General features: G+C 41.5%; 1 protein-coding gene across 2 annotated transcripts in view; it reads right to left on the bottom strand.

Moving 5' to 3' along the window:
• Positions 1 to 12,365: 12,365 nt before the first annotated feature.
• The window catches only part of THRA (thyroid hormone receptor alpha), a 192,714-nt gene continuing 180,623 nt past the window's right edge, over positions 12,366 to 24,456 (bottom strand). For both annotated transcript variants that reach the window (XM_075350142.1, XM_075350143.1), the window contains exons 5-9: positions 22,292 to 22,439; positions 21,889 to 22,094; positions 16,230 to 16,376; positions 14,205 to 14,463; positions 12,366 to 13,445 (exon numbers count right to left, since the gene is read on the bottom strand). In XM_075350142.1, coding sequence (XP_075206257.1) covers positions 13,195 to 13,445; positions 14,205 to 14,463; positions 16,230 to 16,376; positions 21,889 to 22,094; positions 22,292 to 22,439 — 1,011 coding nt within the window. In that variant the 3' untranslated portion in view covers positions 12,366 to 13,194. The remainder of the gene's footprint in view (positions 13,446 to 14,204; positions 14,464 to 16,229; positions 16,377 to 21,888; positions 22,095 to 22,291; positions 22,440 to 24,456) is intronic.

The following is a 24,456-nucleotide window of genomic DNA, read 5'->3' as shown; positions in this document are numbered from 1 at the left end:
ATGGGCCAGTCCGCAATACCAGATACAACGTATGGATAAAAGGGGCAGGGTTTTTGCTAAAAAAAAACAAAGAAAACCTTGACCTTTTATATCCAATACCCTTTTTCATTGGCATGGTTGATACATGAGGCTCTCGGACGATAGTGCTCACAGAACGACATCTTTGGGATAATACATGGACTTTCTTGATTTTTTAGTAAGCTTTGTGTATTCAGTTGGCAGACCCGTACATGACATTAGTATCTTGCGGACCCAAAGGTATGAAGAGACGATGCTGGCGCCCCCTACGTGTAGGGGATATCAAGTTTAGAAAGTATATTTTCTTCCTTTCATTTTTATAAGGCAGTGCTGTCCTATTATATCATATGGTGCTATTAAAAATACAAAATATGGGGGCCCTAGGAGTATTATACTAAAGAGAAACACAAAGGACGACGCAGTCAGGTAATCCTGACAGTGTGCCGCCATCAGCTGCTACTTTAGGTAAAAACCCAGTATTGCCTTACCCTCTATACAATTCGATCTCTATAGGGGCCTTATGTGAAAAGAGAATTAAGAAAGTTATCTACAGGCCACTCTACATCTCTATTAACTCTATCTAGGCCTGCGCTGATGTCCGACAGTCGGGAGGTCACCCTATACTAGATAGGAGCTCAGCGCTGCATGAGTCTGTCCTGATGATCCAGTAATCCCCTTACACTATACATATGGCACAGGCTGAGCATATGGCATGTGAAACCTCCGGGCTGTGGGAGATGGCGGCGTCAGGCCTGTTCAATCCTAGTATATATATCAATCCTAATATAAAGTTTCTTTAGTGTAAGCAAACCGTGCCTGAGTCTAGGGAGAAGAAGGGGTTAAGTCAGGATGGGGCCAAGGACAGATAAGGCAATATAGATGGGTTGTGCATGTCGGTGGTTGGGGCATCAACCTGCTATTTAGGAATAAGTCAAAAGTGCCACATAATAGGGGTTTTGTATTAACCCCTTAGCACCTGCACAGCCAGTCACCAACCATTCAATACTTTTTAAATCTCTAAAGATTAATCAACGTTAAATTAAAGTGTAGTTTAGTTAATTTGGTCTTTACTATCCTTATATCACACTTCCTGAACAAGCAGAAGTCGTTCTTTATAGAGGCGAAAAACATGGAATATAAAGGGGACTCTAAAGTATGGTGGCGAGGTATGGGGGGGGGGGGGGTCATCTAAATGGTGCCAAGGAACAAAACACAAGAATCCCTTTGGTTAAGGGCAGTGAGCGTACAGCAGAGGACGTCTGCCGGTGGGACCAACGTAGAAAGACAAAAATAAGCAACAGGCTAACATGAGACCACTGGGAATCCTAATATAGGACCTAGAGGATTGCACCTTGCCGCCCGTAAAGGGGACAGAGATACCTGAAAAATGACCATTTTCCCTATATTATCTATGGAATATATTGTAAGCAGACTGAAATATGCAGAGGTAGGTGGAGTGAAAGTATGTCACTTGCTTATTCAGAAAGTTTGATGAAGAAAAACCCCAAGTGTGAGTAAACATCGCCCCCTGCATGTAGAACGAGACTTGACAGCACCCACTTCATTGATGGGGGGAGGGGAGGGGAAAGGCATTATGAAAAAAACTCACAACCCCAACAAAAACTTGACTAAAGCATCCCCGAGTGCCGGGGTGTGTTTAACGGCATAGAGATGAAAGTGGCACTGCGGCGTCACAGGTGAGTAAGAAGAAACCTGCAGACCAGTCAGCAAATGGTGCATGCACGACGAGCACGACTGCGAGAATAGAAACACCACTAATGCGTTCTGCATAAACTCTGTAGGATCTGAGGTGAAGGTAGATGCTGGTGTGTGAAAGGTGTGACACGGTTGACACCACAATGGGTTAAAAAAGGACGAGGTGTGACCTGTGCTCAGGGAAAATCTCAGTAGTAACAGGTAATTTCATTTTCTGCATATCACTGGCATGTTACAACTGAACAGTGCCCAACGGGTAGTGTCTAGAAATGGCCACTGGAGGGCACTGTTACATCTCAGCACACTGTACATCTACCTTTATTATAGAGGCCCTGTCCGCGCTCCTGATGAGTCTGCTGGTATCGCCATAAAATAGCAAGGATGGAGCATTGAATCTGTAATGGACCGCTCCCGTTATTACTCCTTGAAATGCATGAATAAATTTACTACTGGAGGCTAATAAATCCTTTTCTCAGGGGGTCTCGGACTGCACATGATCAACACCGATTGGTAAGTTTCAGTGTGCATGAATAAGCCTCTTTGACAAATGAAAATAAAAACCAACCCCTTATTTATACATTCCCAGTAGGAGTAACAGAGGAATGCCACAATGTAGAATTCTAAGCCAAAGAATTGGTATTTTATGGGCAATGCAAATTTCTACTAAACAGGTGAGTGACAAAGGGGATAATGTTCTACCACTAGCCACAGATCACTGTCTGCAGCAGAATACCCCTTTATAGTAGCCGAGGCATAGCATGAATGTGTCCGATACATGCCTGTAATATTACCAACCTGGCAAAGCTAGTCTGATGGGGAGCCACATGCTACCTGGTGTCATCCTCATTTATAGGAAAAGATACATGATGGTTCATCTATGGATCGTCTTCCAGCCTCAATGTGCCGTCTAACAAGCCTAAAACACCAACTCATTGATGATAGCGTTAGCTGATTTATCATGCTTTTATTAAATCGGACTAGAAAAAAAAAACATGGCTGCTCTTTCAAAAACAGCGCCACCCCAGCCTGAAGGTCATGCCAGTTATTGCAGCTCGGGATCATTCACTTGAGCAGAGCTGCAGTACCACGCACCACCACTAACAGGTATGGCGCTGTATCTGCAAGAAAGCAGCCATGTTTTTCTAATCTTAGTCAAACACTTTAAAGAGTCAACAGTCAAAGAATGGAGCCCTCTTGCTTGATATTTGTCACCGGAACTCAATTACCACTTTATATCTGTATCTCTATATATGTATTCCTACAATACATTAAAATATACATTATCTAAACTGCAGTAAAAGGAAAGAATTCCAAAATAACATTCATTAGGTCGGATAGAAATAGTGTAGACACAATCTGTCAATTAGGAGGAAATTCAAGTGAGAATGGCTGATAAAGGAAAACAATAGCTCGCATGCCTATTATAACGTTACCAACACAGGATAGTTGCACGAAAGCCGCCAAGAGCACATTAATCCTGATCACAGGTTGGTCATGGTATGGATTGGCACAGAGCGGTCTGGCAGGTCTTGGGCAGCTTTACCACCACCATTGTGATCATGGCGCCTTGTAATTTGTGTAGTGTGCCTTTAATTTTGTAACGTGTGCATAGTTTATGTATCAAAGAAAAATAAAAGTGCTGCATTGTTACTACTCGGAAGCGTTTCCCTTGTGAACAGGTCACTATAGGAGAGGAATGTAGACAGAACGCCTTTTTTAACCCATTGTAGGTAGACACCACTTGCATAGCTGTTGCACTGAGCCCTGCCTGGTAACCCCCTTCAAGTGTTGGGTAAGAGCAGTGGGTTGGAGCAGTGACACAGTAATCTCGGATGGGGTGTAATAGTTGTACAGTGTCCAGCACATAAAGGGACATTGGTGACTACTGCTCATTGCGCTTATTTGCCACCTGTGGCGTCACTTTGCTGCACGTGATTTAAAGGAGAAGTCCATTGTATATAAAGAGCTCCAGCAGGTTTTGATTGCACAGATTCTTTTTTTATTTCGTGCCATAAACTTTAAGAGTTTTTGACATTTCTTCCATGTCCTACAAAAAGTTTTTTTTTTTTTACTTTTCTGCGTGAAACCAGCCCGAGTCTAGGTTCATAAAATCCACAGCATTTTAAGTGGGTGGTTATTAACTTACTGCCATCTACATTCGGATTTTTTTTGTATGCAGCATCATAACCATGGAAATTGACTTTTTTGACAATTTTGGCTGCGGAAACATAATTTATTGATGTTGATTTCACCCTTTTATTTTATTAGGGACCCTTCCATCTGGCCTTTCATTATTTTAGTGCATGTCTGCAACAAAAAAAACCCTGAATAAATAAGTGTGGAACATATGCAAAGATTTTTCATGCAGAAAGACTGCGGATTTCGGTTTAGAAGGTCATGGGTAAAATCTGCAACATGTGAACCTAGCGTCAATGTGTCGTAAAACTGTGCCATTCCTTGGACATCTAATTCCTAAGCCAAGCTATCAGTGGGTATTGCTGGGGGCTAGATGTCTGTTACTGCATACCCACCGGAAAATCTGCCTCGCTCACTGACAGATCAGTGTTATCATAGGGGTACCGGGCCAGATATTAACCAGTCTGAAATCAGCTTTTTATTATCTATAGATGTATTTGGTTGTCCTTCTGATAACATGGTCGTATAACAAGGGAAGAAATGTTGTCATAGGAAACACAGAGGTTATTCACTGGTTTTACATTGATGGCCTATCCATAGGCTAGGTCATCAATGTCTGATCGTCGGGGGTCTGACACTTGGCACCCCACCAATCAGCTGTTCTCGGTGCTGCCGTCGGCAGCCGGAAATGCTCAGTTTCGGAGCTGTCCCGTCAACTGATAATGGTTATGGCCGCTATTAGAAGACGGGTCAGCTCTGGAACTGAGCATTTCCGGTTGTCTATTGTCACCGCCAGCACAGAGAATAGCTGATCGGCGGGGGTGCCGGGTGTTGGACCCTGTACAATCAGACATTGATGACCTAGCCTATGGATAGGCCATCAATGTAAAAGCAGTGGACAACCTCTAAGGATAGGCCATCAATGTAAAAGCAGTGGACAACCTCTAAGGATAGGCCATCAATGTAAAAGCAGTGGACAACCTCTAAGGATAGGCCATCAATGTAAAAGCAGTGGACAACCTCTAAGGATAGGCCATCAATGTAAAAGCAGTGGAAAACCTCTTTAACTAACCAGTATAAGCTTGGGAGAGCTATTTAAATGTTAGATAAGCTTGGAGCATATAATATATACATTGGGAGTTCTCCTTTAAGAGTCAGCATTGTTCATCATCATTTCATGAACTAGTCTTCAATCCTTCAGTCTTTGATCTCGTCACATTAGCATAGGTGGATAAGGCTCATAGGATCGTACTAAAAAAGATACTATGTGCATGTGATTGCAAACAAGACTTTATATTCTAGTTGGAAATAAGGTGAAGCCATACAGAAGCATATCCCATCGAAAGGATGGCAGGCATATGCAGTTGTAAAGCCAGCAGAGACCCCAATGCTTATGTGAGGAAATTCTAAAAATATTGCTGGTGCAGCAGCTTTCTGATGTTAGGCCCTAGACCATGAATATAGTAATTGCATGGTCCACAAGCCGTCCCTAATGCTGAACTGTCTCTAACCTGAGTGAGGGCGGATGGGGGTAACTGTGTAAAACATTCAGGCTGTCACCTGTGATTAGGGCTGTCAGGCTGGTAAAATATGGATTTCAGGCCCTTGATAAAATTATATATTTATATATATATTTCTCTATCTATGAATATACCAGCAATAGGGAGCAACACTAAATGGGATGTGCTGAACAGACACTGAACGTAGCTCCATGTCTTATTACGCAGATTTTCTGAGCTATCTGTACCGCCTTTTGTGGCCTAGCGCAGCAGAGAATGGGTTCACTTGAAGGGATGAATAGACCTGCTTGAAAACCCGTAAAAAAAGCTTTTTCTTTTTTTTTTTTTAGTTTTTTTTTATTTACATTTTTTTGTGTTTGTGTGTTTTGTGTTTCATATATACTTAAATATACAGATCCTCCCACAAAAAATGAACGTACGAGAAAAAGGTTTTTTGAGCTTAAAAGTTTTAACCCTGTGATTGCTGACGCAGTTTTATTTTTTATTTTATCTATCATCTCCTCTGCGCCTTTAACCCTTCCGTGGCCACGGATAGTACATATATTAACCTTGGAAGGGTTACGTTTCTACATTCCGAAAGAGAGACGACAAAATGGTAGGAAGAGGGCATGAAAAAGCAACACAATGACCCCATGGCCAGAATGCGCATCTGTATACATATGTATATATATACAGACACACACACACACACACACACACACACACATATACATACGTATATATATATATATATATATATATATATATATATATATATGTGTGTGTGTGTGTCTGTATATATATATTGGTGTATATTTTATATATATATATATATATATATATATATATATACACACTTACAAAAAAGCAATTGCTTCTTCACTGGTGAGAATAACAACTTGTGCACATAATCAGGCAGGGGATTTTAAGCAAAGACCGTCCGTTTTGTGTTTTTCATACACATGTGGAGTCACATGACCCCCCAATGCTATAGAAAGATACACAGCCCGGGGTAAGGACAGCAGGAGGGGACTTGACGTCATAGGATTAAGCATGGGAGCTCAGTCTTACATTGCATAATGATAAAGGTCCAGTGCCTTGAAACATATAGGACCCTGCGAGCGTGCGAGATAGATGAGCGGATTCTGACCCGCAGATAGAAAGGGTGTGTGTGCATGCGCAGCGTCTGTTAACCCCTTCAGTGCCACAGCAGAATTTTCCAGCAGTGAAGAAGTTAATTTTACATATAAAAAAACAAAAATGAGGAGGAAAAAAAAAATCTCTATATAGCTATATATATATCTTGAATAAACCATCATATCTGCAGGCCCAAGATCCAGGATGTATAAAGCACTCTAGAAGATGAGAGTTGACCCATCTCTGTCCCGTGTTACCAGCCAAAGTAATACCATGCAGTTTGATTTTTTTTTTCTGTTTTATATGTCCCATCTCCAGCAAGAATAAGGGGTCTGAGGAGAAAGAACGTTTAACCACTAAACTGCCAGTAAGTCTCCTGAAAGCAAAGAGGTTAAAAGAAGTCAGAATACCCCCTTCACATGGTACCCACCATTATACATTACAATTACTAAGACTATAAAGAGGCGGTTGGTAAAGAGGGGGGTGCCTCATATACCCCTAACCAACGCACCCCTGTCCTATGAAACACAAAAGATACTTAAATGAATTAAAAAAAAAAAAATAACAAGAAATATCTTTCTCTCTCTTGTAAAATTTGAAGTTTTGTAAATTATGGCTAACAACTGTTTAACCCCTCTTGTAACCCTCCCACAAACATTTGAGGTTAATTAAAAAAGGAACAAAAAAAAACAAAAAAATATAATCAAAAGATATTAAAAGGGTTTCCTAAAATGCTGAAAGAAAGGTTGTGTTAAATCCTTGCTTTTGTTTGAGTCACATAGGGCTGGAGGAGGCACACTGTTGAGGTCTGTATGATCGTCTGTGGCTGAGACAGTCAGTGGGTTTGTCGTAATGCTGTAGGACAGAACTATGTGGGGGCATTTGGTTACCCCCCTAATAAAGTTCAGTGACTCTCCAGTCTGTCCACTCTGAAGCACGGGTCTTGTCCTTGGAGATCCTTTTAGTTTTCCAGCTGGTGAGAAATGAAAAATCCATATATAGTTCCAAGTCCATATTTCTCACCGAGTCAGGACAGTGAGGTCGGCAGGAGAGACAGAGAAGGGTTGTGGTGGTTGAGGTATGAGTGTAAAAAAAATAAAAAAAAGCAACAAACATCTTCCTGGTTTAATCTCGGTAGAGTGAGTAAAGTGTATATGTGCGAGGTGAGAGCGAGTTTGGCTTTGATACTCATTTCTCCCTTCTTGGCGGGACAATCACTCCGCCTCTATTATTGTCAGTTAAAAGGTATTCCTCTGCTTAAGATACTGAATGAACGGAAGAAAAAAAAATATCCCAGAGAGAATTATATGTAGTGTTGAAAAGTTGGCATAAGAAAAGGACCATTTTCCTGTTTCAATCTCGGGGGTTGATGGCGTACAATCTTCAGAGTACATACCAGGCTAGACGAGAGGAAGCAGGCTTAACTTCAGAGCTACCGTAAGCTCTTGGGATGTTGTGGACTTGGAAGGACCATGTCACCCGTGTGGCACTCCGTTCCAGTGCTACCGGTGATCCGGGCAGGACAGGAAGAATATACAGGTGGTGAGTTATTTGTAGGCACCACCACATTCCCAGGATAAAAAAAAAAACATCTGTAGAAGTCCAAGCTATCTAGTCAAGTGGACACCCTAAAAAAACTGTGAGAAGCTGGTGGGTGTGACGTAGCCCGACTTGTCCAAAAATTTCCAACAGGAAAAAAAAAACAATAGCTCTTCACCCGTAGTTCCCTCATCAACCACCTGGCAGCAAATGGATGAAAAAAATGAAGGGTGCAGTTGACCCTTAGGTGAAGAAGGGAGCACAATGTCGTGTGAATTATCTAAGTCATCTTCAAATACTTCGGTCAAGATATGTTCTTGTAAACCTTCTTAGCAGGACACATGGCTGCCAGAATATGCTGTATTGCTACCTGATGCAAAAATGACCTTCAACCGGGCCTATGGTTGAGCGGTTCTCCATTTGACCTCCCCTCAAGCCACATTGCAGAAGAAAAAAGAGCAAGTCTACCCTCACCCCTGATGGGTAAAGATGGCATACGGGCAGCAAAGGGGAGTTTAAACTGAATTAAAGTAACAAGATCGAAATTGGGTTGAGGGCGACAAACATAAACGTGTATCCGCCTTACAGGTGTATACACAGAAGCACATATATACAAATATATACAGATTTCGTTTTCTTATTTAGCGTGTGCTACGCACACAGGTTTGCAAAGACAATGAGACAGACAGAAAGAGGGGGGTAGAGGCGAAAGGGATTTTGGGTAAATTTAGCCAGGCCTCGAAGGCCTGGAATTTTTAATGTCCACTGAGTGGACCGGACCATATTTCTTTTTAACGTCAGTCCGCAGACGTTAAGCTATGAGAGATAGCTCTGTGCTCGGGGCCACATTGGCAGTCGGCAGTGCAAAAGGCTGACCGTCAACCCAGCCCTGAACCAAGATAAAACACTATTAAACAAAAGGATACCAAAAAAAACCCAACTCTCTTCATCCACTCAACAGCTGAGGTTAGACAGACGCAGAGCGTTTTTTTTCTTTTTATGTTGCAAGGAAATTTAGCACCACCCAGAACCAGAGAGAAAAAGCAGCTTTGGAAATGCAAAGCTTAAAAAATGCACCCCTTATGGTACATAAAATCATTGATCAGCCCCCCCTGTCTTCCCCATAGCTTAGCAGATTATTAATCAAGCTCTGTTAAAAGTAACAAATTCATCCTTGTTCCACAGATCGATGCTCATGATTCTCTCTGGTAATGGAATGACTTGAACACCTATTCCCCGTCATACAACGAGAGACGTTAACTAAGCACCGATGCCACCCATCATATTTGTGACTTGGTACAATGATAAAAAGTCACAAAAAAATCCCCGATTATCAGTTGTGCTTAGTTATCATCTCTGTGATAGCAAAGAATCAAATGCAACATTGTTCTCCCCAGCTTTATGGCACAGAATTCCCTTTGCAGAACCATTCTCGCTTCCAAATAGTACAAATCCAAAACAAAATGTACGAATATTCAGGATTGATATAAAAAAAGTATCTAAAAACATGCATATGCATCAGTAATTAAGTGCTTCAAAAATTCAGCTTTTGGGGGTGAAAGGGAAAATCTGCCTGCGGAAAATGTCGAACCCTAAAACACTAAATTATAAAAAGGTGAAATAAAATGTGGGAGTCCAAAATAAAGCAAGAAAATAAGTGCTTCATTTTAGAGGCCAAAATATCTTGGCATCGGCTATAGTAGCATCGTTATTTGAAGTCCTTACCTCCTAAGGCAAAATGAATGGGATTTAATGTGATCTAACCTAGGACTTATTAACGATTAGCAGCAGTGATGCAGCCCAAAAATAAAAGTCACTCCAGTTTTTCCCTTGTGCATTTTCCCTATTGAAGTTAATGGTAAATAAATGCCACCAAAATGGCAGGAATTGGGCATATAACATTAGCCTCTATAGTTAAAGGGAGCCTGCCGCAGTGCAAATGGTGTCCGATCTGGGGTGGGATCATGATATAGAGCAGGGGGTGCTGAGAAGATTGTTATATAGTCCAGTGGGAAAATATTAAGTGTAAGGCTCTGTTCACATCTGGAAGAAATAGTGCAGCATGCTACGATAGAAACCAAATACAACGCTCTGTATGAATTCCATTTATCTGTTCCTACAACGGAGCATAAAAATGGAAGTCCTAAAATAGAAGTCACCATAAGCTAATATGTATTTGCTACATTGAATTCCATACTAACTCTGTAATTAGGAGTCCAGTGGGCGGTCCTACACACACGCATCTCTGTATGCCTTAATTTATTTGAATTCCATAGGAGTCCAGTGGGCGGTCTTTCATAGTGATTGACACCTACATGTGTAGGACAACTGAATTCCGTAGGAGTCCAGTGGGCGGTCTTACACAGTGATTGACACCTACATGTGTAGAACAACTGAATTCCGTAGGAGTCCAGTGGGCGGTCTTACACAGTGATTGACACCTACATGTGTAGAACAACTGAATTCCGTAGGAGTCCAGTGGGCGGTCTTACACAGTGATTGACACCTACCTATGTAGGACAACTGAATTCTGTAGGAGTCCACTGGGCGGTCTTACACAATGATTGACAACTACCTCTGTAGGACAACTGAATTTTGTAGGAGTTCAGTGGGCGGTCTTACACAGTGACTGACACCTACCTGTGTATGACTTACTGGATTCCATAGGAGCCCATTGGGCGTTCTTACACAATGATTGACAACTACCTCTGTAGGACAACTGAATTTTATAGGAGTCCAGTGGGCGGTGTTACACAGTGATTGACACCTACGTGTGTATGACTTTCTGGATTCCATAGGAGCCCATTGGGCGGTCTTACACAGTGATTGACACCTACCTGTGTATGACTTATTGGATTCCATAGGAGCCCATAAGGCGGTCCTATGCAATGATTGATGCCTATCTCTGTATATCCTAGCTTGTACCTTATAAACTTAGTTCCACAGTAAATGTGAACTTATGGTTCACGGATGTCGGTAATACTCTACCTATCTACGCACAGGGAAAGCTAATCATTAGGTTACTCAGATAATCAAATTCTGGGTATCCTGACTTTCTGCTCTATACCATGCGGTCTACAGATCAGACACCATGTGACAGGTTCCCTGGTATGTGGGTCCACGAAAAGGTGGACCCATTACACATTTCTGAAGAGGGCACATTAATTTTGCCTTATTCTAAAAGGAGGAGAGGATTTCATTGTATTCGTTTTGCCTTTATTAGTGATACCTACCCTTCCTTGGGTGGTTACACCAGAGATTGTTTTTCATTTTAGTGCTAATTTGAGAACGTCATGCTCTCTCACATAGGTATCCCAAAAATGTACAGGATCAAGTCTAAAATACACATAGATTTAGAAAAATTAAGAAAATTAAGTGCTTATTTTCATTGCGCTTATTAGGAAAACGAAAACATTCAAACACAAATTGGAAACCATCATTGGTAATGAAGTGCGTTCTACAAAGTGCAAGAAGATAGGGATTGGGCATAGTTAAAGTCTACACTGAAAATAGGATTTCCCCATCTTGTAGAAATATTGGCAAAAGCAACCCTCAAAAAAGGGTTTACAAATAGACATTGCTGGCTAAATAGTAAGGCCTGGAACTTCATAAAGCCATGTAGGATCAGATCACTAAAAGATCCATCATCGTAGGGTGCAAGAGCAGCAAAGAAGGGTTAATATCTGCAATAATGGCATTTAAAAGTGCTTCTTCGAAACATTTTTGGTTTGTATAGCTGCAGTGGGTTCCTGCATTTCCGCATGGCAGTGTTATGGGAAGAGTGGGGAGAAAAAGGGGAGACTTTGGTGCAATTTTTCAACCCAAACGGGCATGTGTGGGGTGATTTTTATAAACCGAGGGTGCCATAGAGGGAATTCTGTGTGTGGGTGTAGAAAACACTACATCCCCCAGCTTCCTCCGTGTTCAGAGGAAGGCCTAACATTAAACCCAACTCACTAGGTGAATTCAGAGGCTGGGGAAGATACATATCTGATTGTGCATATCTCTATATCTATATATCAAGTACCGATTTTGCAAATATGCAACATTTTTTATCATAATACCTACTCTCTATCTAAAATATCACAAATGCATACCCAAGAGTTCATCAATTCAATAGCCCTAGGTCCCGCCGACTATGCAGCCTGCAACACTGGACCATGATGAATCCATGCCTCATGAAGGCACACACTAAATTTTGTATTATTCCCTTTTAGACCATTAACCCCTTGCAGGTCCACATCATCCATTCTACACTGATGCTGAGCGCATGGCTTTTCAGACATATAAAGTATATATAGATATAGATATACAGCATAATCAGATATTTAATTTATTCCACACCCATGAATCAGTGTGTAATTGCTCTGTTCTGTAACAATCCTCGGCTCACAGAAATGGGACAGGTTCAAATATTTGCATGTTACCGAGAGGCAAGAGGACGCCACACTTCTTCGTAGGTGGACGCGCACAATGTATACAAGGCAGCTCTGGCCAAGGAAGGAGCTGACTCCATAGCCATCTGGTGGTCCTGAGTCTGCAAATGTCTCAGCATAATACGGCCAAGCATTACCTAAGTTGAAGCCTTTGTCTTCAGTCATACATATTATATATATATATATATGTTTGTTTTGTAATATAGAATATATATATATAATATATATACAAATATAAACACACGAGAACATTTTATATGGGGGGCAATAGAACTTTTAGCCTTGCTTGTAAATTTTACCCTTCCCATATCCAAATTTGGGTCACCCAGTTAACATTCACTGGGTGAAGTTTGATGATGATAATAATGATGATGAATTCTCACGTCTTAGTGTACCAAAAGGTTTTCAAAAGCATTGATGAAAAAGGTGACTGCTTGCATCTTAAGGTTTGCTCGATGGTAGAAAAGAAAAAGCCTTAAATCCTTGTTCTTTTTTGCGTTTGCCAGTATGGTGATTGAAGATCTGCTGCAGAATGATGTCAACCTGGGAGCATCCATTCCTGGTAAGTGCCGGACTTCAATGGCAGTTTTCATTCATTAGAAGAGCTTTAAGAGCCACTCATCTCTATCCAACTCAGGACTTGTGAGCTGTACAGGGGTGGCAGGTTGGAATAGAGCCAAGCGATTCCCTTTCCTCTACCCCGCTCTGTCCCCTCAGACTTCCTGGTCCTCAAACACCTCAAGAAAGAGCGGTGGGAAGAGCTCCGTGGGACACTCAACTTTCATATGTAGGAAGCGACTGGCATGGCAAGCTCCGATCATGCGCAAGTCAGTCACTTTCATCAGGAGCTTAGGCCAGAAGTGCGGAATGTTGTGTTTGCGGTGGTTGATGTAGTGTTCGAAGGCGAGGAGGTACGTCTCCTGACATTTCTCTATCTTGTCTGTACAGATCAGACCGGTGCGGTCTAGGAAAGGAGAGATATTTTAGAACTTGTGCAATGTCATAGCAAGTTTACATCATGACTGAAAAGCAAACCATTTAACAAAGAATAAGGGGTTACTTTGCTTATTTTTCCATATAGGGTTAAGATCTTACAGGCAGGTAGTCATGCCCCATCGACAGAGCAGAAAGGAAGAGGAAGAGCTGCTCTATTGATGTGAGGTCAAATGAAGCAGCAGAATCACCAGCAGGAGCAGTCTGTGACCACCCTGAGCCGGCAGATATCGACGACAGGCAGAACAGGCAGGTAGTTAGCAACTATCTGCCTGTAAGATCTTAACCCCATATAGTAAAGCAAAGTTCAGAACATCCCCTTTAATGTCTTATATGTAAAGAACATTATTTTGTCTTAGTCTACATCTAAAAAGCAGGGTGCAGATTACATTTATTTTGTGGCAGTTTTGTGCACGTGATTGCATAAAAAAAAAGCCACCAAACCATAAAAATGTGAATATACCCTGAATAATTGTTCAGTTTTTATCGATGGAATAAAATTGGTTGGATTTATTATACAGAAACTTTAAGGGTTAGACCTGATGGTGGGGATGAACGTAAGTGGCCAAACCCACATGTGGTGGAGAATGGGTGCAAAATAATTTGCTACCAAAAATTAGCAAGGTTCAGCCGCACTCTGACCTCACGCATCTTCATCTTCAGGCAGTTACCTTCTCGTATGTGCTATATCTGTATTTTTTAAAGATACTGTACAGAGATATGTATTCACCTGAGGACATGAGCAAGACAGCTTGCAGCAGAGCCACTTCTGTGTCATCAAGATTGAATGCTGACAAAGATCGTCCCAAGTCAAATATGGCATCAGAGACCACCCCTAGTCCTCCATTCTTTAGCTGCTCTCGCTTCACTGCCATCTCACCACTCAGTGTTAGGGTCTCGCTGTCTGGATCATACCGCACGGCAGCCCGGAGAGACATGATCTCCATACAGCATCCTTTCAACAGGATGATCTGGTCTTCACATGGGAGCTGCAAAGAGAAGCACAGGTCAAAACCAGTAACACAGGCGATACCTAATTATTAAAGTAAATAACAGAGTCATTAAAGTGAATCTGTCAGCAGGTTTTTGCTACCTCATCTGACAGCAACATAATGTAGGCAAGGAGATTCTGAATCCAATGGTGTATCACATAGATTACTGGGTACAGCCGTTCTGTCACCATCAAAGAATTGAGTTTTAAGCATGCAGCTGAGCCCAGGGAGCTGTGTCCCGCCCACACTAGGCTTTCAATTGTGCATTGACTGTGAGGTGGTAATCACAGCAGGGGGCAGGTTGCACTGCCAAGCATTTCCTACATCATGTTGTCCTCAGCTTACATAGCAAAAACAGGCTGACAGATTCCCTTTAAAGTCTTATATGCTATTTGCCTATCGCATGAACAGCTACTATCTTTATACATGCTTTTCTAATATTATTAGTTTAAAAAGTAACTAAACTAACATATATATATATATATATATATATATATATATATATATATATATATATATATATATAATCTCTATCTATATTTATGTCTTTATTTTTTAATTTCTTTTTCATTTTGTTAATTATTTTGTCCGGCATGGAGAGTTATGAAACTTTGAAAATCACTTTATTAGAGGATGTCTTCATTCCTGTAAAAGAAAAAGAAAATAGCTTCCAAACCCTGGCTTTCCCCAGTTTATTTGCCTATGGCTGCACTGATATCAGTATGTACTCATTTGTAATACAGATGATGGCAGTCATGGGTCAGCAGCTGTGTCCTCCTCTTAGTATTTATCAATATAATCTTCCTCAGCTGCTCATCCCCAGAGGTATGAGACCCTTTCACTGCAATCATCTGTACTCCAAATAAGTACGTTCTGGCAAATAGACAGGGAAAAATCAGGGGGTTGGAAGTTATTTTTTTTTCTTTTTTTTAGGAATGAAGAAAAATCCCTTAAAGTGATAACATTATAAAAGAAAAAAATATCAAAGTTTAGTTTCTTTTTAATGTAGTAAGACGTAGATGGAAATCGGGTATATACCGCACTGATACTCAATAGTATATTAATTTAATTATAATTGTATTTATTCCTTTGATGTCCTGAGGAAGGAGACGGATGTGTCTGAAACCCGTAGACCTGTACGAACAATAAAGGAATTACATTAGTATACTATTGAGTATCAGCGCGGTATATACCCGATTTCCATCTACGTCTTACTACATACTCTACACTTCAGGGCTGCAGCTGATACCACTACTGAATGTGTTACATAGGGGTTGTGACTTTCACAACCTGAAAAGGTGAGTGTACCGTGATCCCTTTGTTTCCTATATCCCTACCGGGTAAGACCCTATTGCGCTCTCTCTTTCACAGTTTTTTAACCACATCTAGTTTCTTTTTAAAGCAGAGGTTTCTAGCTTTCGAGAAACTAATACTTCCAGCATGGCTTGACAACTTGGGGCCATCAGGGTATGTTGGGGACTGTAGTTTCACACAGACTGCTCTGAGATCTCCCTGTACATTAGACTGAATCAGTTGCTGTTTACAGATCTGTAATTCTGTGGTAATAAGCTCCTTATTGTACCTTAGTGTGCGTATAAAAGGAAGCAATGAAAAACAGAATTATTACTGGATGATGCCCATTTGTATAGTCCATGTATGAGTATTGAGCACCCCATATCAAGATGTTAGTGCTCCTCCGGCCAGTAATGCAGAATGTGCTTGAGTACGTGTACTCAATAAACTTTTCTTTTCGGACCACTCACCTCAGAGAACATAGGCAGTTTCTTGGCAAAGTCCACCACTCGGGTAATCGCAGGGGTGATTATTTTGGTGAACTCACTGAAAGCTTCTAGATCAACCTTATCCCCATCCGGCATTGACGCCATGGGAGACTGCCCTATGTCTTCAGGCTTTCACATCACATAGAAGAAGAGGAGAGATACATAAATGTCATGAATGTGCATGTAGGTAGAACATAAAAGAGATTCACATTAGTACATGACAAGTAGAATAAAGATCAAACATGGCTGCTTTTCACTCTCTACATGAATGGAAAGAGACTGAGCAGCAGATCTGCTCGCCTGGCGTTTATCCAGCAGAGGGAGCTGTATAACAAGGCAGCACAGCAGTAAGGGAAAGAGAGCGTGTACCCTCCACGTGACAGGAGAGGAGGGAGTGGGGAGGCAGCATGGCAGGAAGGGAGGGAGAGATGGAGCTGCAGCTCCCAGCTGCTTCTATCCTTCTCCGACAAAATATACACGCGTGCGTCATGCAAAGGCCTGCAAGAAGTATACTAATCATAAATGTGCAGGAATCCATGATCAAATCAATGCATTGAGAATCAAGTGTCAAGTTATGGGGTCAGCAGCTGCGTACTGCACAGATATCACCCATTAATATGCACAACTGTACTATATGCAGAAAGCATGTCCTATACAGAGAGATAATACACGTACGGCACCGCAATAAGACTGTGCAGCACGCACTTGTGCGAATTTCTAGAATGTTCTACAGCACAGCCATATGGTGAGATATAGGAAAGTGCACTGCATCATCTAAGTAAAGGGAGGCGTTACTGGCAGAAACCTAACACTGCTGCGGGGAGAATAAAGCCTAAACTGCTCCGCCACATGTGGTGGGGAAAGTTTGTGATCCGCTGAAAGACAAGGTGAGTGGTGATAAAAAAAAGTACTGCCAAGAAGTAGGGCAACTGGCTGGGCACAAGGGGCAGCACAGGGACGGGTAACGGCACGCTACCAGCACATTGTAGGCTGGTGAATAAAGGACCAGATTCAAGAGCAGCATGTATACTTTAATACTGGTAAAGAGTGAACTTGATGGACCTGTGTCTGTCATGTAACTGTGCGTCCATGCTGGCATGTTCCATGTTTAGAAGTGTATGGTGCAGGCTCACTTGTATGCGAGCGCTGATACAGCATGACATATCTATTGTGTACGCAGGCGGCACTGGGGCATTCTGACACAGCTGTGGGTTTGCCAATATCTATTTCCATCCCTGCAGTGTCCGCTGCATCCACTAGTCCAGCGTCCTGACACTTGTGTGACTATGTATAGTACTGCAGCTAGATCCTTGTGCATCGCTGTGCCCCGGATATTTGTAGGAGCACAAATCCAAGGAAAACTACACCCAAAGCTTTGCTCGATACTAGTGATAGATAACTGGTTTGAGCAGGTATGAAATCGGCTAGCTCGGGCTACCAGATCTCCAAAGTCTGATAGCACATTGGTTCATCCCGGACCACTGAACAATAAAGGTACAGCCACATGGGGTGGAATTGCTGCTCTGGCAATTTAGCCAGAAACCTCAACACCATCTGCAGAAGCAAATGCTCATCAAAACGTATGGATTTTGGTGATTTGCCTGTGGGTTCTCCACTGCAGAAAGGGTTAAACAAAAAAACACGATACCCACCTACCCTAGTAATGCTTGCCTGGTCCCCTTCCAACCTCTGTATAACCTGGCCTACTGCAAGGATGATTCGTCCCATGTGACCTCCTTAGCGAGCACATTGGACAAGACGCCATCCCCGGAAGCCGGGTTATGCAGAGACTGGCAAGGAACCAAGCATGGGAGCCCTGGAAGAGCCAGCAGAAGGGATATAATAATTTTCTACAGTAGTTGCAGGTTTTGCTACAGTTAGTAATCTGCAATAGAGCTCACGAGTAGGATTATCTGCGGATTTGACATCTCTACTGAACCCAACGGGCAGAAACTGCAAGAAATTGGCAAACTAAATTGACTTGCTAAAGATTTAGAATCAGCACTGACTTCAGGCAGATTTTTTATTCAGATTTGTTAAAATCTCAAACACTTTGCATCTACGGTAAAACTCAGGAGATTTTCCACCAGTAAAACTGAAGAACATTGAGCAAATGCATATGAGCATATCCAAAAAATGCAGTGTTTTAGGTAGACAATGCTGGAAGATGTCACTTTGTGAAATATCAGGTCTGCCCTATTATTGTGAAGTGGAAGAGTCAGCCACGATGTGATGGTCCAGAATGCATAGCTCCTAACGAAAAGATTGGTGGACGAGGAATAATGGTATGACGTGGTGTTTCAGGGTTTTGCCCCTTATTTCAAGTAAAGGGTGATGTTAAAGGGGTATTCCCATCTCAAAGATCCTATCCCAATACGTAGTAGATATAATAATAATATTAACAAATACCTCCAATTAGAAATGTAGTATAGTTCTCCTGGCATGTCTCTTACCTCATGTGCAGGGCATTGCAGCTTAGGTATCCATGGTACGACCACAGACAACTAACTAACTGTCACTATCTGAATGGGTCATAACCTTGGATACCTAAGCTTCTGTAATACACTGCACATCAGGAAAACTATATTACATTTCTAATTGGTGGTATTTGCTAATATTATTATTACACCTACTACATGTTGGGATAGGATCTTAGATATGAGAATACCCCTTTAATGCTTCAGCTTTCTTAAGACTTCTTATCAAACTGTAGCTTCAAACCTTGTGGAAATAGTTGGAGGTAGGCCCTTTTTTGTTCCAGCATGACTGTGCCCCAATGCGTAAAGGAAGGTACATAAAGACATGGTTGGGCGAGTTTGGTGTAGAAGAACATGATCGGCTGCTCAGAGCCTGAACTTAACCCTAGCTGACAGCTTTGGGACAAACCAATACGGAGATTGCAGGCCACATCCTCTCATCTAACATCAGTGTCTGACCACACAAAATCCCTTCTGATGAATAGGTAAAAATCCCAATAGAAGATTAGAAGTTGTTAGGGCCACAAAAGGAGGGACCAACTACATATTCACACCAATGGTTATACAATATGATGTTCTCCAGATGTGTCAGGTGTCCATATTTTTTTGCCCATATAGAGGATACATGGACACTAGGCACTAGTCACACACTACTGCAGACAGAAAACCATAGCCAAATGTGTGATCTCCATAGAAGACCTACAGCTCTCAGGATGCCCCCAGTACAGGGTGAGTGGTGTGATGACCTGTGCATCCCTATTATCCACTCACACTTTCTAGCAGGCTGTGCTACTTTGCCAATGGGTAAAAGTATAAAGGGGTGGAACAGATGCGGTTTGCTCTCTCATAGAGGTCAGAGCCTCTCCATCTGCACAGGATGTTTGCTTAAGGAAATCAAGAGATTCCCGGCTGTATCCTGCCATGTACACATATCAAAATCTGTGCTTCCCTGTGCCTCATTATAATACCAGTATACTGTATATATATATATATATATATATATATATATATATACATACAATGTATACTGGTATTATAATGAGGCACAGGGACTTGGTGGATTTAGCGTCGTCCAAGTTTTTTCTTAAAAAATCCACAATTATACTTATGATAGTTCAGGTGCAAGCCTCTCAATCTACTGGCTGTCAGATCAAACATGGAAGATTCAGAAAAGAGGCAACATTATCTAATAATGCGAGTAAAAAATTGTAGTTTATGGCTCCCACAATGAACCTTTGTTAAATTTGAGAAAGGCGGGCTTTGCACGTTGCGACATCGCAAGCCGATGCTGCGATGTCGCAGGCGATAGTCCCCGCCCCCGTCGCAGGTACGATATCGTGTGGTAGCTGGCGTAGCGAAAATTATTGCTACGCCAGCTTCACATGCACTCACCTGCCCTGCGACCGTCGCTCTGGCCGGCGACCCGCCTCCTTCCTAAGGGGGCGGGTCGTGCGGCGTCATAGCGATGTCACACGGCAGGCGGCCAATAGCGGCGGAGGGGCGGAGATGAGCAGGATGTAAACATCCCGCCCACCTCCTTCCTTCCGCATATGCTACGGAAGCCGCGGTGACGCCGGTAGGAGATGTTCCTTGCTCCTGCGGCTTCACACACAGCGATGTGTGCTGCCGCAGGAGCGAGGAACAACATCGGACTGTCGCGTCAGCATAATTATGGATTATGCCGACGCTGCACCGATGATACGATTACGACGATTTTGCGCTTGTTAATCGTATCATCTAGGCTTTACACACTACGATGTCGCATGCGATGCCGGATGTGCGTCACTTTCAATTTGACCCCACCGACATCGCACCAGCGATGTCGTAGTGTGCAAAGCCTGCCTAAGGCTGTGTACCCACGTTGCGCTTTCATTGCATTTTTTGCATGCTTTATTGCTTGCAGATTTTCACAAATCTGCAAGGAAATCCTGATGCCAGGAAAGTCAATGAGAATCCTGATGTGTTGTGCACCCGTTCAGAATTTTTTCCTTGCAGGTTTGCTTGCAGAAAAAATCTGCAGCATCTCAATTCTTTCTGCGTTTTATCATTGAAAGCAATGAAGAAAAAAAAACACATTAAAAAAACTTGCGGCAAAAACGTGCCCTTTTTTTTCCCCGCAACATTTATCCTGCCAGGAGATGCAGATTTGGTGCAGAAATTTCTACAGCCAAATTTGCAATGTTGTCACATAACCTAAAAGAGGTATTTTTGAGCCTGTTATACGTGAGAATCTAGCAAAACCTGGTAAATCATCAGAACTGTCATTATTTTATATCCTAGAGGGATAAGTGTTTCTGTCCATCCTTTCACCGTGAGATGACATCTCTATGGGTCTGAAAAAATTGTGCAGCTGTCAAGAAGCTATTGCTAAGAAGAGGAAAATAGACAAAGAAGCTAGATCACAGAAAATGGAAATTGGAGATGTTGAGAAAGCTTTTGGGGACTAATCGTGTCAATACAGCAAGTACGTGCATCAAGAATTGAAAGGTTTGTTGGACCATTTCTACAAGCATCAGTTCAGCAGGAACAGAATCAGAGCTACTCTGGGTATTATATACATCCACAATATATACAGGATGGTCCAAAAGTAGGTGGACAGTATGCGTAATAGGGTTATCAAACATGATGTAAAGTGAAACTGACTCAGTTGCCCTTAGCAACCAATCAGATTCCACCTTTCATTTTTCAAAGAGTCTGTGAAGAATAAAAAGTGGAATCTGATTGGTTGCTAAGGGCAACTAAGTCAGTTTCACTTTACACCATGTTTGTATTACACATACTGTCCACCTACTTTTGGACCACCCTGTATATATAGCTCACTGGCAAAAGAGACTGAAAAAGGGTCCCTGTGCAATAAACAGTATATGGGCTCTTTGCAGTCCAATGGATAATTCCACCTGTTTTGTGGTGGAAATGGGCCACCTTGCCTCCGGGGCCCCTGTGTCGCTACAAGGTTTCACCAGTGATATGTCCGCCACTGATATATCCTTTTATATATATATACATCTGAAAGTAGGTGACACTGCTGTGAAGATCATGATGCGCTGATGATACAAAGAAGTGGCTGATGTCTTCAGAACATGGTCACCCCGGAACTCAATGTCAGTATATACATCACTGCACAGATTACTTCTTGTACATTTCTTATTTTCATCTTGCCTCACCAAGAACTTCCTGCGCTGCTTCCAGTGGCTGCCCTGTGCATTGGTACTTCGGTGAGCTTCTGTCACGATACGAATCAGCTCCCATTCTTCAATGCTTGGCTCAGGCCGCTGCTGCAGAGTCTTGATCATCTCCTCCTTCCGACGCCGTTCCCGATTTTCTTCAATCAGCTTCCGCTTGGCTACCCGCTTGGAATCATCCAGGACAACTGTGGAGAGGGAGGGAGGTAAATAAAGAATGAACGGCAGAAGAAAATCCTACGTGTTCTGGTATTATGCACCTTGTCCAGTGCTATATATACGTGTACTTATGTGATATATAACATGTAATAAATAAGACTAGAATATAAAGAACTGCTTGTAATCATTCCCAGCCATCACCGCTGATCATGGTCATCATACTTACGGTCCATTGCCATGCCCACAGCAATACATTTCTTAAAGCGACAGAGCTGGCACTGATTCCGGGTGATCTTGTCGATGATGCAGCAGCCATCGTACTTGCAAGAGTATGACGGGTGCAGATTCTTTTGGATGGTGCGGCGAAAAAAGCCCTGCATGGTAAAGATAAAGAAGAAGAGACATTTTTAAGACTGTAATTTCTAGAACAGATAATAATAAATTCTTACCTTTTTCTGACACCAGAATCAGTGAAAAGAAATTTGCAGGTAATCATAATTTATTGTTGTTACCGGCTAAATAGCTGATATTTCCTGCCTATCCACGTCTCCAAAAATAAGACCGCACTCCCCATCCAGAAATCAGGAGCAACCATGTAATGGACTGGACACAACCCATGTGGCTGAATAAAGGCCAGTACACTTCATTTCTGGATTTGGATTGCTGCCTGTTTTTGGAGAAACATACATGAAGGGGGTCTCGGCAGAAACTGGCAAGACTTGTGCTCATTGCATGTATGCATTGCTTGTAGTGTGTCCCTATTCCCTGTTTTATCTATGTATATATCTATTATCTATCTGTGTTTATCTATCAATCTAATATCAATGTCTTGCTATCTATTTCTCATCTATATAGCAATTATTTATCTACGGTATATATATATATATATATATATATATATATATAAAAAAATATATATATTTTTCTAATATCTGTCTATCATCTCTCTCAATCTCATATCAATCTATTACTTTCTATCTATCTATCTTGTATGTGTCATCTATCTATCTTATATCTATCAATCTATCTCTTTCCCTCTATCATCAATGTTTATCTAATATCAATCTATTGCTCTCTATTTATTTCTCATCTATACAGCGACTATCTATCTATTTCTAATATCTATCTATCTCTCTCAATCTCATATTAATCTATTGCGTTCTCTCTCTTATACCTATTATCTATCTATCTATCTCAATCTATCTACATTATACCTATTATCTATCTATTCATCTCTCTATCTATCTATATCCATCTCATAGCCTCTATCTATCCATCTCATACCTATCTATCTATCTATCCATTTCATACCTATCTATCTATCTATCTATCTCATAGCCTCTATCTATCCATCTCATACCTATCTATCTACCTACCTATCTATCTATCTATCTCATAGCCTCTATCTATCCATCTCATACATATCTATCTACCTACCTATCTATCTACCTACCTACCTACCTACCTATCTATCTATCTATCTATCTATCTCATAGCCTCTATCTATCCATCTCATACCTATCTATCTATCTATCTATCTATCTATCTATCTACCTACCTACCTACCTACCTATCTATCTATCTATCTATCTATCTATCTATCCATTTCATACCAATCTATCTATCTATCTATCTCATAGGTATGAGATGGATAGATAGAGGCTATGAGATAGATAGATAGATAGATAGATAGGTAGGTAGGTAGATAGATAGATAGGTATGAGATGGATAGATAGAGGCTATGAGATAGATAGATAGATAGATAGATAGATAGATAGATAGATAGATAGGTATGAAATGGATAGATAGGTAGGTAGATGGATAGATAGATAGATAGGTATGAGATGGATAGATAGAGGCTATCTATCTATCTATCCATCTACCTACCTATCTATCTATCCATTTCATACCTATCTATCTATCTATCTATCTATCTATCTCATAGCCTCTATCTATCCATCTCATACCTATCTATCTATCTACCTACCTACCTACCTATCTATCTATCTCATAGCCTCTATCTATCCATCTCATACCGATCTATCTATCTATCTAATACCTATTATCTATCTGTTATATATGTGATATCCCTTTTTCTGATACCTATCTGACACAATACACTTGTAGCTCCCCTCCCAGGTTACTCTCTATATTGTTTAGGCTGTTTTTAATCCATTTTAATCCAGTGTGGCCATTTCCTGTTGGTATTTCCTTCCTAACTCTGTGTGCCAACTACAAGAGGCAGACATAGCAACATTATACGCCATACAGTTCAGGAGTAAAGAATATGGTCCCTATTACTGTAGCCTGGGAGGAGGAAGAGGAGGAGGATAGCCGTTAAGCTGCTATGCACATAATACAGACAGTGATCTGGACGATGGAGATCTGTTG

Source organism: Anomaloglossus baeobatrachus, chromosome 5 (genome assembly GCF_048569485.1).
Source record: "Anomaloglossus baeobatrachus isolate aAnoBae1 chromosome 5, aAnoBae1.hap1, whole genome shotgun sequence".
In the NCBI taxonomy this organism is placed as follows: Eukaryota; Metazoa; Chordata; class Amphibia; order Anura; family Aromobatidae; genus Anomaloglossus; species Anomaloglossus baeobatrachus.
This window is presented reverse-complemented; position numbering and strand designations above follow the sequence as displayed.